Source organism: Apus apus, chromosome Z, assembly GCF_020740795.1.
Source record: "Apus apus isolate bApuApu2 chromosome Z, bApuApu2.pri.cur, whole genome shotgun sequence".
NCBI lineage: Eukaryota > Metazoa > Chordata > Aves > Apodiformes > Apodidae > Apus > Apus apus.
In genome coordinates, this window is record NC_067312.1 from 77,238,548 (window position 1) to 77,254,275 (window position 15,728).

Below are 15,728 nucleotides of genomic sequence, written 5' to 3' on the forward strand. Positions count from 1 at the left end.
AGTGATGTTTTCAGTAGCACAGAAGTGCAGGGAGTGCAGTAGAACACAGTGAAGAGCCAACAAAGGAAATCTGTTGCCTTTTGAATTGTCTTCCAAACATGGTCTCCATAGGAATTACAAAAGACAGTGATGGAGGTGTGAGAGTGTAAACAACCTTGGAGGCTTCATTTTTTCTTGAGAAAGACTCAAACATTGAGATTTGGGGAAGAATGCATTATTTTTCTGAGTTCAAATGGGAGAGTAATATAGGAAGGACTGAGATTAGAAGCTCAATGGCTCAGTGCAGTGCTGAGCCATGATAACAATGTTTGAATTGGCCAATATTTAAAATTCAGTCTGGGTACAGCAGTAGGTCCTCTGGCCTGAGGCACTGGAATGGGTGGTGTTACTGCAGCAGGAGCCTGGCCATGGAGGTGCAGAGCTTTGCTGGATGAGTTGGAGCTGGTCAAGTTGCACCTGCATGACCCTGAGCTCTGAAGGACACTCCCCAGGCACAGCCCAGGGCTGGTCTCTGGCCCAGCCAGCCCTCCTATTTCCCTTCCAGAACTAAAGCTGTACATTGGAAATTTATTTCAATAAAGAAGAGTACAAAAACATTAATGTGTGCATTCTTTTCACAGGAAGATATAGATTCAAGATACTTGGAAGAACTGGGTAAACGGGAAGGTAGCCTCCCTCCAGAGTATGTTAAATTGTTGAAGGTTAGTGAGTTAAAGTGTTCTTGATGCATGTTTTCTTTCATATTGTATGCTTTTGCATCCCATTTACTACAAAATTAATTTTCATTTTAGAGCAAAGGGCATGGCAAAGATGGAGTCCCACCAAAAGTAGATGAACAAGATGAAGTAAGAATTATTCTTTTTATATATATATTGAAAAGTGAAAATAAGTCAATTACCACTGGATTCCTAGGGAAGTTTAAATGTTGCCTGTCTTCCAGAAATCCCAGGCAGAGGGCTGTGGGGTGCCAGGTAACACAGACACAGATAAAACTAAATAGAGTTTGGCACAGATGTTTTAGATAAAGAAGTAGGAATTTTCAGGACACTGACAGAAGTCAAATGCTCATAGGGATGCTGGGAGTAATGTTAACAAAGGAAAGGAACAGCAGCTGTGCATGGAGTGTCTTCATTGTGTCTCCAGCAAAGATGGCTTGAAATTCTACACGTAGCCAGAGAATTCTTTAAGCCAGCTTTACCTCACTGATTATAAGTTAAACATACAAAAAAAAATAATAATAAAGAAAGCTGATCAAAATTAATTAACCAGCAAGGGGAAATCTCTCTGCTTTTTCTGTGACAGCAGCATGTCCTTATGAGGTCACTGTGTGAGTAAGTGTGGATCACACTCAGATTTTAAACAGAGGTTGACAACACAGGGACTTGAACTGTGACAAACATGACCTGGTTTGCAATTTCTTGCCCAGAAACCAATGACAGATGATGAGCTTGCTGAGGCCCTGTCATCTGGCTTCACCTCTAGTACTGCTCCTGCTGAAGAAAAGAAGAGTCTGAGTGAGGTATTGATATTTTTCTTGCTGTGCCTTTATTGCAATTAAATACTGCCTTTATTATTTTAATGTTTCACTTTAAAATTCTCCTTGACAATCTTCCTTCCTTTTGTTTGTGTTTTGTTGTGTTGGGTTTTTTTTGCAAATTCACTTGTGATTTCTTAACTCTTGTTTTGCCCTTTTGTAAAAGAAACCAAGCAAGGAAGGAGAAATTGTGCAAGCAAAAGCAGCAAGTTCAGTCAAGGCCTCAGTTCCTCCTAAGGAGAAAAAAACAAAATCTGAAGAGGTATACACAGACATTCTTTAACTAGTTAACTTCTTACTAAGATTTACAAGCACATGTTGTGTTTCTTGTGTGCCTGATTCTGTAAAGATGCTCATCACCCTCATTTGAAGTTGTAAATCCTGTTTATCATGGAATGTGTAGGAATAACAGGAATTGCCATTGCTCAGATTGTTAACTTTACCTTAAAGATCTGGCCTTGATGGTCAGGTGATTTTTCCTTCTGGATTCTTCTTCAGAATAGCTGTAGTTCTTCTGGCTGGAAGCAAGAGAATAGAAAAACGTATCTGAGGTGTGCTTAACACATAGAATGTAATTTTCTCATGTTTTACAAACCTTTATTATATCCTCTGTAGATAGCAAATGTGACCTCACATTTTCTGGGTTTGCCATGTCAAAGCATATGGCAATTGTGTTATGTGATACTGTGCTTTTTTTTTTTCTCCTATTTCCTTTTTCATTTCCCCTCTCTTTTTAAGAGTGGGATTGCCATATTAGACCATCCTAAACTCTAATGAAATTTGCCATATCCTGCAATGTGATATGAAGGAAATCAGATAAAATGGTCTGGTGCTGGCTGTTTGCTTGATATACAGCATAAAAGATACATAAGGTAACACCTGTGTCAGTTTAAAGACATAATGACATGATTTGCATATTTTCATAAATACAGGAAATTAAAGATGATGCCATGGAAGCTCTTCTTGATACTCTTGGAGGACCTGAACCTGAACCTGAACCTGAAGAAGATCTTAGCCCTGTTGTAGAGGGGTCAGAGGTATGATCTTGCTCCTTGATACAGCAGCTTTCACTCTCCTGTGGAAACCTGAGTCCTCTCTGTTAGATACTGTACAAATGTGTAAAAATAGTAACAAAGAAACTTTCGTATCATGGAATCATAGAATCGATCACAGACTGGTTTGGGTGGGAAAGGACCCTAAAGCCCATCCAGTCCCACCTCTGCACAGGCAGGGACACCTCCCACCAGCCCAGGCTGCTCCAAGCCCCATCCAACCTGCCCTTCAACACTGCCAGGGATGGGGCAGCCACAGCTTCCCTGGGCAACCTGGGCCAGGCTCTCCCCACCCTCACAGCCCAGAATTTCCTCCTCATGTGTCATCAAAATCTACTCTCCCAGTTTCAAGTCCTACCTTCAACTTGCCTTCACTAGTACTGCTGGTTTTGTTAAGAGAGAAAACATGAAACATGTCCACTATAAAGCACTGCATCCTTTAGGCAGAGTCCTTGTGTTTTGTCTGGATCTGTTCACACACCACAGGAAACTTGCAGCTCTTTAACAACAGTAACACAAGCTGAAAATACAGATAAAGATACAAAGCTTAGATCTTCAGATTTGCTTAAGATCCAACAGAATATAATCTCTCTCACAGTTCATAAGTCTTGTTGGTCTTTCTTCACTATCTTCAAGACATTTCTCTAGTTGATGAAACAATAAAATTTCAGAACAGATCTGTTAATCAAGCAGACCTTTTCAGGTGATTTACTGGTAGTAAGCAACCCAGGAACAGTGCATAAATTTCCAAAAGCAGATTAAAAGGCAGAAGGTCAGAGGATTTTAGAAATCTTTATCCCCAGAAAGTACAAAAGTCTGACAGAAAGACTGTACTTCTTATCCTTCACAGAGGTAAAACTTCGGAATCATTTGGAAACCTTAATAATACATGGAAAAACAAGGACAAAATAGGAAAAAACCCAACATGTGAAGACTGGGAATTCTGTGATGACAAGTTCTTTTTCAAAAGCATTGCTTGAAGAGTCAGAAAGAGCAGATTTCTTAAAAAATCAGTACATATAAATATCAAAGTAAATCATCAATACCAAAAGCCTAAGGAATGTCTTATTCTTATGTGATTAAGAAATTAAAACATCTCAAGTGAATACAGGTAGAAGAGACAGCAGTTGAAATGGTCTGGAAAATGCTATGTAATTAATTTGGCTACAGAAGAACAATTACATACACACACCTTTCCCTCTCAGCTCAGCTCTCAAAACCAGTTGTTCTGTTTTTCCCCCCCCAAGCCCTAGGTGCACCTTAGAAGCTTTTGTTTTGTACTTATTTGTGGTTTGAATTTTAATTAACTTTGAGGGGTTTAGTGCATGTCTTCCTTCTTCTCTCACATCCTTTTGTCCTTCTAATTTTAGTCTTGACTTTCACTGTGTCTTCTAAGACTTTTGTTTTTCTTCAGCAGTTCAATGGCCTGTGTTTGTTTACGTGTTAAACTTTGACTTTTTATTTTAATTTTGCAGACTCTGCCTATAAACTCACTAGTATCAGTTATTTTCCCCTGTCTTCACTTACAGCTTGGGCCAAACAAATGGCAAGGCAGTAGCAGAAAGTAATTTATTACCAAAGTAAGATGTTGGCGCTCAATTTTGGCAAAAAATAGCATGTTTCATATTGTGAAGCCCAGTCAGTCAGGGCCTTCAGATAACTTGCTGCATGTGTTGCCTCCTGAAGGTCATCCAGAGAATTGAAAGGAGGAGTGATGGAAAAGATACAAAATCACAGCCTGTGTAATCACAGGGATGAAATCCAAGGAATCCTGAGGATTTTGTGCACCCCAAAAATTCCAGAAGTACCTGCCACAAAGTTATGGCTCTGAACAGTGAAGTTTTTTTAGAATTTAAATTAATATACCCATATTCACATATTATTAATACATTATTCTAAAGCTATGACAATTTTACCACAAAAGTTTTATAGCAATAAATGGAGGAATTTTAATATCTTGATATATGGAATATTTTTGTCTGATGCTAGCACTTCTGGCAGGCAGCAGGCTGAAGAGTCTTGATAGTGCAGTTGAGTGTGCTTTGAGTTTTTATCGTAATTTCCCTAAGTGGTTGTTTTTTGTGTTTTTTTTTCTTCTTTCTTTGTAAGGCAAAAGCTAAAGAGAAGAAGGAAGAAAAGCTTGGAGAACGTGATGATACGATACCTCCAGAATACAGGTTAACACCAGAGCTGGTGAGTTCTTCCTGTCTGTTCCTTTGTAAGTGGGACGTGAGGTCTGACACTTTCCCTTGCTACAGGGAAGGGAAGAACATGAGGAAAACAAGCAAAAATAGTGTTTAGTAATTTATTTCTCCTGATTCCTGTGCCTCTGGCTTCCTTCCCTTCCTTTGTGGGCATGACTGGGTTTTGGCAAAGATCCGACCCTCCCAGGTCACACGTTCCTTCACAGCAGAGGTGTCACTTGTTCCTAGCATTAAGCCTCAGTGTTGTAAAGTCCCTCCCTCTACAGAAGTGCTCTGGAGTATCACTTTGGGATGTCAGCTTGAAACACCATTGTAAAATGGTATGAAAATTGCAGTCATTGCAGGTGATCCTGCCCCTCTGCTCCTCGGGGAGGCTGCACCTCCAGCCCTGGGGCAGGTTTGGGCACCACAGGATGGAAGGACATGGAGGTGCTGGAGAGGGGGCAGAGAAGGGCAGCCAGGCTGATGAGGGGTCTGGAGAACAGGTCTGATGAGGAGAGGCTGAGGGAGCTGGGGCTGTTCAGCCTGGAGAGGAGGAGGCTGAGGGGAGACCTCATTGCTCTCTGCAGCTGCCTGAGAGGAGGCTGTGGTGAGGTGGGAGTTGGGCTCTTCTCCCTGCTGAGCAGCGACAGGACAAGAGGAGATGGGGTCAAGTTGTGCCAGGGGAGGTCCAGATTGGATATTAGGAAAAAATTCTTCCCAGAAAGAGTGGTGAGGCCTTGGGACAGGCTGCCCAGGGAGGTGGTGGAGGCAGCATCCCTGGAGGTGTTAAAAAATGGGTGGACATGGTGTTTTGGGAGATGGTTTAGTGGTTGGGGGTTGTAGGGTGGATGGTTGGACTTGATGATGCTGAAGGATTTTTCCAGCCTTCATGATTCTGTTATTCTATGTTTTTTTGAGATGGTCACCATGTGATGGAGATTTGGTCAAGGTTAAGCAAAACAACAGCAGAACTGACATGTCTTTTCCATGAAGTTCAGAACTGAAAGTTTCTGTGACAGTTATTAGCATAACTGGTGTTAGCAAGGCTGCTGTACAGGCTGGCCTTGCTGGTTCTGCTCTGGAAGGAGCAGTTCCACCCCTCTTCTTAGAGATTTCAAGACCTTCTGACTACAGACCTGGGGTTTAATCCACTGTGTGTTCAAGTGCAGAAGTTTGGTTTTGGCACCCAAAGCTTGTTTTACTCCTGGGTGAATTCCTGCTGGTTTACTGTGGAATTAATTCCTGCTGCATATTGATACTGATAGGAATGAGCACCTTTTGATCTCTGGGCCCATTTGTCTTGTGCTGACCTCACATTTGCTGGTTTTATCCACTTTTGTGGCCGTTTAAGAATTCCCCCTTTTGAGGGGAATTCCTGTTACTGTGTCTCTGATTTCACTTTGATTTTATATTGTTTTCTGGTGATAATGAGTATGGTACATCTTACATCAATGGAAAAATGTCAATAATACTTACTTTCCTTTTAGGATAAAGATGGAAAACCAGTATTGCCCAAGGCTGAAGAAAAGCCTAAGGTTAGAAAACTGACAGTATTGCAGGAGTGTGAATAGATTCCTCATTTTCTCCCTCTCTGTCATCACTCCTCTCTGTCACTGTCTGCTGGTCTCCTTGCACTTCACTTCCTTGCACAAAACCTACTGATCTGAACTGTCAAGTGAAAGTTGGTTTAATTGAAATCCACTGGTTGTGGATGAAGAGCTGACAGTAAGAAAAACATTCAGAGATCATGAAGACAGGACAGAGTTACAGAAATGGCTGCTGACACCAAGAAGAGCTGGATGGAGCCAGTGTAAGGTGTTCTGTAGAAGTCTGTTGAAGGACAGAGAGGTGAAGCAGAAAATCTTTTGTTTTCTTTGCAGTTTCCTCTCATTAGTCATCAAATATAAAGGGAGTGTGACTAGAAAGAAGGAAAAAGCTGCTGTAGATGTTTTCCAAATCACAAAGAACCTGGGCTTTGCAAAAAGTGTCCCTCATGGCCTAGAAAATGCAGGATAGAATGAAATTATACAACCTTGAAAGACAAGGTTACAAAAGGTGATTTAAAATGCCAAGGGAGAAAGCAAAAATTAAGAAAAGCAAAGGAACTATGCACTGAAGAAACAGAGGGCTTCTCTTTGAAAATTCTGTGAGCTAAGGAGTGCTGCCAAAATGGAAAATACAGGAAACCCCCATTCTCCTGAAACAAGTGTGAAGGTCAGGAACAATCTGAGGAAGAGTGTCACTGTGCCTTTTCAGCAGAAATGTGAACTCACTGTATTAGTCAAGCTCGAAATGTGCAGGAACACCAAGGTGGTGATGAAAGGACTTCATGTCTCTGAAAATTTCTGTGACAGGTCTTCAGACATGCAGCTGTCTTGTGTGGGTGATGTGAGAGCTGCTGTTGGGAGAAACTGTTGTGAGACAAGCCCTCCTGTGTTTGACAGGGAGCAGGAAAGGGCTGGCACACCAGAAAAAAGACAAGCTCCAGAAGAGGAATGTGGCATGAGTTACAGGAGGTTGGTTCATAGCTGGAATAAAGTCCACTAGAAAACCAAAGCAGAAGATTAGCCCAGAATCAGGAGGTCTTGTGCCCAAAGAATTAAGTGATTAGTAGAAGAATAAGTATTCCAGCTCTGTCAGAGACACAAATGTAATTGAATAGTTGTTCTGTGAGTGAGTCAAAGGCTTTCAAAGTCATGTGTTGCAGTGCTTTTCTCAGCACTATTTCAGTGTTTATAATGTGAAGGAGGTGATTTTGAGCTAGATGTGTTGGCCCTTAATCCTGTGGTATCACCAATAATTTAGATCTGTGACAGCCAAGCCAGCAAAGCAAAAAAGTTCTGTCAGTAGCTGAAAAGCATTCAATCACTTGCAGTTCTTCCTTGGTTCCTGATAAATGCAAAGTTCTTCCTACATTACTTTAACCAGGGCTTCTATTAGTTTGGGCCTCCACAAAATATTAGCATTCTTTTTTTTTTTCTGATTATGAGCTTGCATTTTCCTTTTCAGTAGCCCTCTAAAAAATATTAAACATAATGTTCTCTGCATTATATTGGCTTTTAGGTAACAAAGCAACTGACTCATTCTGAGAAGTGGTTTTCCTAATCTCTAGTGCACTATGAAATTCATGCTGGTTTGTTGCATGTAAATGTGGAAGGTTGTTGTGGTGTAGGTTACAAAAGTTTTCCTGCTTTCTGAGTAGCTGAAATAGAATTACTGAAAAAAACAAATTAAAACCAGGCAGTGAGTCACCTGTACAACATGTCTTTTTTTGCAGCCTTTGAGTGAATCTGATCTTGTTGATGAATTTTCAAAAGACTTTGCTGGCCCAGCACAGCCTGCAGTGCAACCCAGACCATCAAAGCCCAGCAGCACATCCAAGGTATGTCCTCCCACTTCACTGAAGGGGCACTGGTGCTTCTGCTGGCATTATGTGAAGAAAGAGATTTTATTCTGTTACAGTTTTCTTTCCTGTTTTGTACCATGTCTAAAAAAAGCCACTTAACCAGGTGCATGTTGGGTTTCTGAGCATAGCCAGTAAAATGCAGTGTAATTATTCTGTTCCAGAAGCCTTCAGCTCCTGTGCCTGCAGAAAGTACTGAGGGTGAAGTTGTGCCCCGAGCCTCAGCCTGCACCGTGCAGTCCTCAGCTCCCCCAGCTGTGTCTCCAGTGAGTAGTGTGAGCTGGGGCAGGGCAGAACTCGGGATGCCAGCATGTGCCATCATCCCTACTCTACAAAGATCTCCCCTAAACCCTATCCACCAAACAACCCGTCAATACACCCAGGGATGGTGACTCCACCACCTCCCTGGGCAGCCTGTTCAGTGTCTGACCACTCTTTCTGGGAAAAAATCCTTCCTCATGTCCAGTCTGACCCTGCCCTGGTGCAGCTTGAAGCCCTTCCCTCTAGTTCTGTCCCTAATCACCTGTGAGAAGAGACCAGCACCAGCCTCTCTACAATGACCTTTCAGGTAGTTGTAGAGACTAATGAGGTCTCCCCTCAGCCTCCTCTTCCTCAAACTGACAGTTCTTGCTCTAGCTCTGAATGCTCCAGAAGGGATGCTCTTCATGAACTTCATATATTGCAGCAGGAAAAGACACATTCTACCAAAAAAAAAAAAATTGTCCTGCTGACAGTTTTAGAAGAGTGTATTAATAGCTGACATTCTTGCATCTCCTCTCAGAATATATATGGGTCTATTAAAGAACCAAGCAAACAACATTCCCCTCCCCCCCCCTCCCCGTGGAACATTTTAGCTGTGAGTCAGTCTTTGGAAGCAGAACCCTGTTTACAGAGCAACCTCTGCCAGATTTTCCTGAGGCTTTCAACCCAGCAGATTGCAACTACATGGAGAGAGTGAGGGAGAGAAGCACAACAGCTTTTCAGTTCACCTCTCCATTTTGACCTTAAGCAGTGAGTGGCTGGCAGTGGTGGTACATGGACAGATTTCTTCAGCTGCAACTCAGCTCCAAACTAACAGCTTTTTACTGTATGGATACCCTTCCAGGTTGGTCATGTGGCAGATGAAGCCCTGGAAGCCCTGTCCAGTAGCCTGGGACAGAGGGAACCTGATCCAGATGAAAATAAACCTGCTGTGGACAAAATTAAGGTAGATAAGCAACCAGACCTCAAAAACAGACTTTCAGTGTAGTTATCTTCACTGTTTCTGGATTTCCTCAGGCTAGACACAAATCAGAGATGATATTTTCTTTTTTTGAAAAAGCAAACCAAACAGATTTACTTGTGAGACCAGTTCTGTTCTGCTTAGGAAGTACAGGTAGGATTTCAGTGTGGATACATTTGCTTGATAATTGTGCCTCTTACAGTAGTTCCCTCAGTTCATGAACACTCCGTTTGCCTAGAGCCTCACTGATCAACCAAAGCAGAGCAGACATGCAGATCAGAGGCAGCATACAGTATAGTCCTCTGTCAAAAGGAGCCAACTTTATCATGAGTGGTTTAAATTGGAAATTATACATAAAACTTTGGGTTTTTTTCTCTGATCTTGCTATTTTACCAGGGAGCTTAAAGGAAGTCACTGAAATATGTGTGGTTTAAGGGAGAGATGCCAGTAGTCGAGTCTGAACATCCCCCTTTGCCACCCCAAACCATGGGCCAGATGGTATTGGCTTGACCCACAAACAGAGGGCAGCTCTTCTGGTGGGCTGGAACTCTATCAAAGAGGTGCTCCCCAGGTTGCTCCTACTACCTTTTCTTAGTTTCCACCTGGCCAACACAATTCTGTGGTTCCTTTTTGGCTAATCCTTTTTTGGAGTTGGCTGCTGATTTCTGTGTTCAGCCTTCCTTCCCATCCAGCCCTGGCATCTGTGGAGTGGATCTCACAAAAAAAGTCAGTAATTAAGACTCAGGTGTAATGCTGTTTTGTTGCTGGTCCATGCTTGTCTGTTTCCTGAACTGTGTTGGTTGTCACTGAAACAGGTAGAGCTGCCTCTAATGCACAGAGGGAGAAACGGGCAGAGAAGTGGAACCTTTCTCAAGAGAAAAGGGTTTATTTTATTCTGTGCAAGATTTTTGTCTGGATTGGAAGACTAATTTGGATTAGTAGACTGAAGACTTTGAAAACTTGCACATATGCATGTCTGGTGGGGTGCAGTTACTTGGTTTTATTAATAATATTTTTATTTTGCCTTTGTAGGAGAAAACCAAACAGGAAGAACGCAAAAAACTGGGTGAAGATGAAGAAACTATTCCTCCAGAGTACAGATTAACAGAAGCAAAAGTAATTTAGCTAATGTGCTGGTTAAGTCTTATTTTCCTTTTCATTCCTCACCACATATGGATGAATCTGCAACTCCAGTTTATTTTGAAATGTTGATATTTAGTTCAGCCATTTTTATAGCGTATAAAATTTCCAGTGCATAGTTCCTGAACTACATCCATCATTAGATGTCTGCGTAGGCACAGAAGTGGTTTAGATGCAAGTACCTAAGCATGAATAGGTTGGGTTGAAATTAGTGCACTGGAGTCATCATTAATTATTTGTGGTTGGTCAAGGCTGTTAAAAAACTCAGCACTTCCCTGTACTAATTTTACAACCATCACCACACGACCCATTTGACATAAACAGGTTGCTTAGGTGCAGCCAAGACCTGCACAGCAGCTCAGCCTGAAAAAATATATGTCCTTTCTGGGCTCTGCATCCAGGAGAACTGGTAACAGACTGGGAGGAGAGGCATTATGTATTAATTGTGCTATTTCTATAGAAACTGAATCACAGAGTGGGGGCGTTCAGAATCCCACGCACTTTAGTCACTTTCAGTGCTCAGATTGTTCTAAGTTGCAGGGCCTGGATTTGTTGAAGGACACTTGAGTAAAAGCAGTAGATGCTACAAGTTACCAGTTCATTTTCTTGGTTGTTAGAGAATGCTCTCAGAGTGCTTGCATTGCATGGTCCTTTAAGGACTGCTTGGCTTAACAGAATGGGGTTTGTTTTTGTTTGTAGGATAAAGATGGAAAACCACTCTTACCAAAACCTGAAGAAAAGTCCCAGGTAAAAAAGTTAAAATTGAGATAAATGTTTCATTCATGAATTACTCAAATGTCAGTAGAGGTTCCCAGTCTTCAGTTTAAAAATGGAGCTAGGCTGTGTTACCTGCTCACTTTTTAATAGATTAAAAGGCTTAAAAGCATCTTTTTTTTCATTTTAATGATAGCCTATGAGTGAAAATGATCTTATAGAGGGTTTGACAGAAGGATTTTCCTCTTCTCCGTCCCCATCTGCACCATTACCTACATCAACTGCATTAAAGGTGAGTGTGTTGGATTTTTGAAAACCTGATTATTTTCAGATGGTTTCAATAGACTTGATAATTTTGTTTCCTTTAAAGCTTATGTAAACTTTCTGAAACACAATTCAGCAAATAAAAATTTTAAATATTTTTTTGCAAGAAATTGTTGGAAGTAGGACTTTAATAATTAGAAAAAGCTGGGTCAGTTTTCATACCTTTTTACCAGTTGCTTCCATAAGGAGTGCTCTGCAGTCAAGACTTTTAAAAGTGTTAAGAGCACAGATGGGCCTGGTGAAATCTGAAGTCACATGAAACCTCCCTCTGACTGACCTGTGCCAGGGTTTGGGTTGAGCCTGAACAGGCTGAGGTGCAGAAGAGTTGCACCCTGCCCCAAACAGAACTGCTGAGGAAAATAAAGTCCTGGGAATAATCTACATGGGCATTGCATTCCAGGTGCCTGGAATTTGATGCACATTTTTCTCCCTTTGCTCTGTGTTAGTAGTGATGCTGTGTCTTGTTTCAGAAAACCAAGGAGGGTAAAAAGCCTGCGGGTTCCTCGGACCTTATCTCTGCTGCTACAGTCTCTTCAGTGCACTCAGCCCCTCCTGCAGCTCCTGCCCCAGTAAGCACCTCACCTGTGTCCTTACCTAGGATCCACATTTCTTTATGGACACGGTGGTCAAACCCTGGGACAGGCTCCCTGGAGGGGTGGTTGATGCCCCCAGCCTGTTGGTGTTCAAGAGACATTTGCTCAATGCCCCTAATAACATGCAGTGACTTTTGGTCAGCCCTGACATGGTCAGGCAGGTGGACTGGGTGATTGTTGCAGAGAAGCTGGGCAGAGAAGAACCTCATGAGGTTCAGTAAGAGTAAGTGTAGGGTCCTGCACCTGGGAAGAAAGAATCCCAAGCACCAGTATAGGTTAGGGGTGGATCTGCTGGATAGCAGTACAGAGGAGAAAGATCTTGGAGTCCTGATAGACAGCAAATGATCCATGAGCCAGCAAAGTACCCTGGCTGCCAAAAAGGCCAGTGGAATCCTGGGGTGCATAAGGAAGAGTGGCCAGTAGGTTGAGGGAGCTCATCCTGCCCCTCTGCTCTGCCCTGGTGAGGCCACAGCTGGAGAAGTGCATCCAGGGATTGGAGCATCTCCCTGATGAGGAAAGGCTGGGAGAGCTGGGGCTGTTCAGCCTGGAGAGGAGAAGGCTGAGGACAGACCTCATCAGTGCCTCCAAGTATCTGAGGGTGGGTGCAGGAGGATGAAGCCAGACCCTGCTCAGCAGTGCCCAGGGACAGGACCAGGGGCAAAGGCACAGGCTGGGACATGGGAAGTGACCTGGAAATAGGAGGGAAAACTCCTTGACTGTGAGGGTGGCAGAGCCCTGGGACAGGCTGCCCAGGGGGCTGTGGAGTCTCCATCCCTGGAGACATTCAAACCCCCTGGATGCAGCCCTGGGGAACGTGCTCCAGGGGGTCCTGCTTTAGGGGGGTTGGGCTGGATGATCCCTGGAGGTCCCTTCCAGCTCCAGCAATTCTGTGATCTAGTCCCTTCTCCTTTCTGTAGGTCAGTGCAGGAGTTACCTGGGTGCACATGATTTCATGTTTAGACTTGGGCCTTTAGTTGAACCACAGATTTCATCTCCCGGTTACTAACTAATAGTGTAGTTATTAGCACAGCGGCAAAGTCATCTGCTAAGCCCATAAAAGGAGGAGTTTAATGGGGGGACAGGCAGTGCTATGACCTCCTTTCCGTTGCAGAACATAGATCTTCCCCTCACCACTTCGATCCGTGTCGTGGGAGCTCCCTCTAGTGCCTCCAGCCTCTTGGGAAGGGGAACGCAGAGCTCCTCCCACCCGGGTTTTAGTTGTTTTTTTAAGGGCGCTTTTCCTAGCCAGTGGGTGAATAAAACTGGTGTGAAATCGCAGAAGGCCATGCATACTGTGAAGATAAAATGTTAATAACTTTTAATTCAGTTTGGCACCTCCTCAGCAGCTAATCTGCAGCGGTGTTTGCAAAATAAATGGCAATTAACAAAAAACAATCTGCTTGTAAACTGTTCTCGTTACATCAGTTAGACTTAGGTATAACAAAAAAACCCACATTCAACCATTCCATAACCCCTTCTTGAAATTATGTTTTCTGCAGGTCTAAATATGCAGTAATTTTTTCCCCAGCTATTCCACCCCATTGTAATTACAAAGGGAGGGGTGATTGTTCATTGTTCACTGAAGCTGAGAGTTCATTAGTCAGTACTTACATTAGCTTGATGAGTTGCATTATTTTTACAGGTGATTTGTGTTCACGAATGTGTTTACACTTTGCTAGGGAGGAAAAGAGATGGATGAAGCCTTGGATCTCCTGTCTGATTCCCTGGGGCAGAGGGAGCCTGACCCTGATGAGAACAAACCAGTTGTGGATAAAGTAAAGGTAATAAAATACATTCTGAAATTTGTGCAGTGTGGGGGTGGAAAACACAACAACAACTCCAAAAATTGAGATACTTGCCTTATTTTCTAGAATTTATGTTTTTTAGTGGCATAAGGTAATATTTCTTATATACTTGTAGGAGTAGATGGCATGTGATTTTCAGATTCAGGAGTAAAGTTACTAGGAAAGTAACACGTTGACTTGAATGTTTTTTTGCTTCTAAGGATGCAGCCTTCAGTCAGCTGGATTACTTGTGTTTTTTATCAAAAATGTTCAATTCATTAATATATTTCAGCCATTTGCATGTAAGTATTGTGATATAGGAAATGTGCAGTACTTTTATTTCAGTGCCTTTTATTGTCATTATTCTAGTGATTTTTCAGATGTCTTCTCTGGCCTCTGCTTCTGAAATTAACTCTGTGCCCTTCTTTTTGTCAAACTTTGACTTCTCTAAGCCCACAAACACCAAGTTCATCAGCAAACACGTTCTTTTAATCCATCCCATTTTTTAACTTGCTTCTTTTGTCCTCATTCAGTCTGTATTCATATGTTTGTGGAAAGATTATTATGCTAATAAGAAAATCAGAAGCGTTTCTGCGTAATAGTAGTAACAGATTGTAAAGTGAAATACTTAAGGTGAAGGATATTATTGGGGAAAAAATCTGCCATAAGCTGCCCATGAATAAATTGAGGCTGGAATCTGTGAGGGGATTTCAGAACAAGTTTGTACAGTTTGGGAAGAGAGAGAATCCTTGATGTGCAAGATCTCAGGTGCCTCAGTGGGGCTGTGGGAGCCCAGTGTGTTCCATGTCTTCTTCACAGAGACATGGAAAAGGCTTGGACTGGGCTGAAAACAAAACAAAACAAAATAGTTCCTTAAAATGTCTGTAGCAACAAACACAAAAATACTCCTCAACAATAAGCTTAAAAACCTACTTGCATGTGAGCCAGAAGTTTTCTTTGTGTCTTCCTGGTATGTTTGCCAGAAGTGAGAGCAGCACAAATGGAACAGTAAATGCAGAGGAAGGAAAACTTCCCTCCTTGCTGCAGTTTCCAGGAGCTGGTGAGAGAGCTCTGCCCTCTAGTTGTGTTGGGTGTGAAACTGACCCTGTCTCCTGAGTCTGGTGAGAAGTGAGGCCACTGCTGGTCAGTTTGGTGTGGGGTGGGTGTCTGCCCTGGGTTCTGCTGCAGGTGCTCAGGTGCATCCGTGGGTAAGACATTGCAGGAACATCTGCTTTCTGTTCAAGCTGCAGTGCACGGGGGAGATGTGATGCAGAAGTGTGGAGTGACCCCTTTCAGTCATCCTGTTGGAAGGCAGAGCTGAAACTTGACAGTTTCTTGTATTGGGATGCTGCTGTGGATTCTAAAACTCTCAGTCATGACACACTTCATAGTGAGATTAATACCTGGGGTTTTTTTTCCTGGTAGTTTTAAGATTTTAAACTCAAAAAGGGCATCTATCCTAAGTTTAATGAGCACTCTGACTGTTTGCCAATACCTCAACCATAACTATTAAAGTTCTGAAATTAAATGCTTTTCAGGAAAAGGCTAAATCTGAGCACAGAGACAAACTTGGAGAAAGAGATGATACAATCCCACCTGACTATCGGAAGCTTCTGGAGTCAGGTGAGCAGGTAAGGCAGAGCTTTCTTAGTTTGTATTTACTGTCTTATTGCAACACCAGAAATGTGTCCATATGAACCACACTGTCCTCTGTGGGTTATGGAGAGAACAGGGAAGCTGAGTAAGTGACTAAGTGTGTGTCCTATATTTAGGTGC

At 42.5% G+C, this 15,728-nt stretch overlaps 1 protein-coding gene across 6 annotated transcripts in view; it reads left to right on the forward strand.

Annotated features, from left to right (window-relative positions):
* The window catches only part of CAST (calpastatin), a 63,729-nt gene that overhangs the window by 41,380 nt on the left and 6,621 nt on the right, over positions 1–15,728 (forward strand). For 4 of the 6 annotated variants that reach the window (XM_051643507.1, XM_051643508.1, XM_051643512.1 and 1 more), the window contains 16 exons: positions 621–701; positions 792–845; positions 1,427–1,519; positions 1,701–1,796; positions 2,467–2,571; positions 4,696–4,779; positions 6,260–6,307; positions 8,050–8,154; positions 8,340–8,441; positions 9,281–9,382; positions 10,430–10,513; positions 11,237–11,284; positions 11,448–11,543; positions 12,046–12,144; positions 13,848–13,949; positions 15,491–15,583. In XM_051643507.1, the coding sequence (XP_051499467.1) occupies positions 621–701; positions 792–845; positions 1,427–1,519; positions 1,701–1,796; positions 2,467–2,571; positions 4,696–4,779; positions 6,260–6,307; positions 8,050–8,154; positions 8,340–8,441; positions 9,281–9,382; positions 10,430–10,513; positions 11,237–11,284; positions 11,448–11,543; positions 12,046–12,144; positions 13,848–13,949; positions 15,491–15,583 (1,392 nt within the window). The remainder of the gene's footprint in view (positions 1–620; positions 702–791; positions 846–1,426; positions 1,520–1,700; positions 1,797–2,466; positions 2,572–4,695; positions 4,780–6,259; positions 6,308–8,049; positions 8,155–8,339; positions 8,442–9,280; positions 9,383–10,429; positions 10,514–11,236; positions 11,285–11,447; positions 11,544–12,045; positions 12,145–13,847; positions 13,950–15,490; positions 15,584–15,728) is intronic. The other 2 variants (XM_051643510.1, XM_051643513.1) reach the window with 2 other exon arrangements.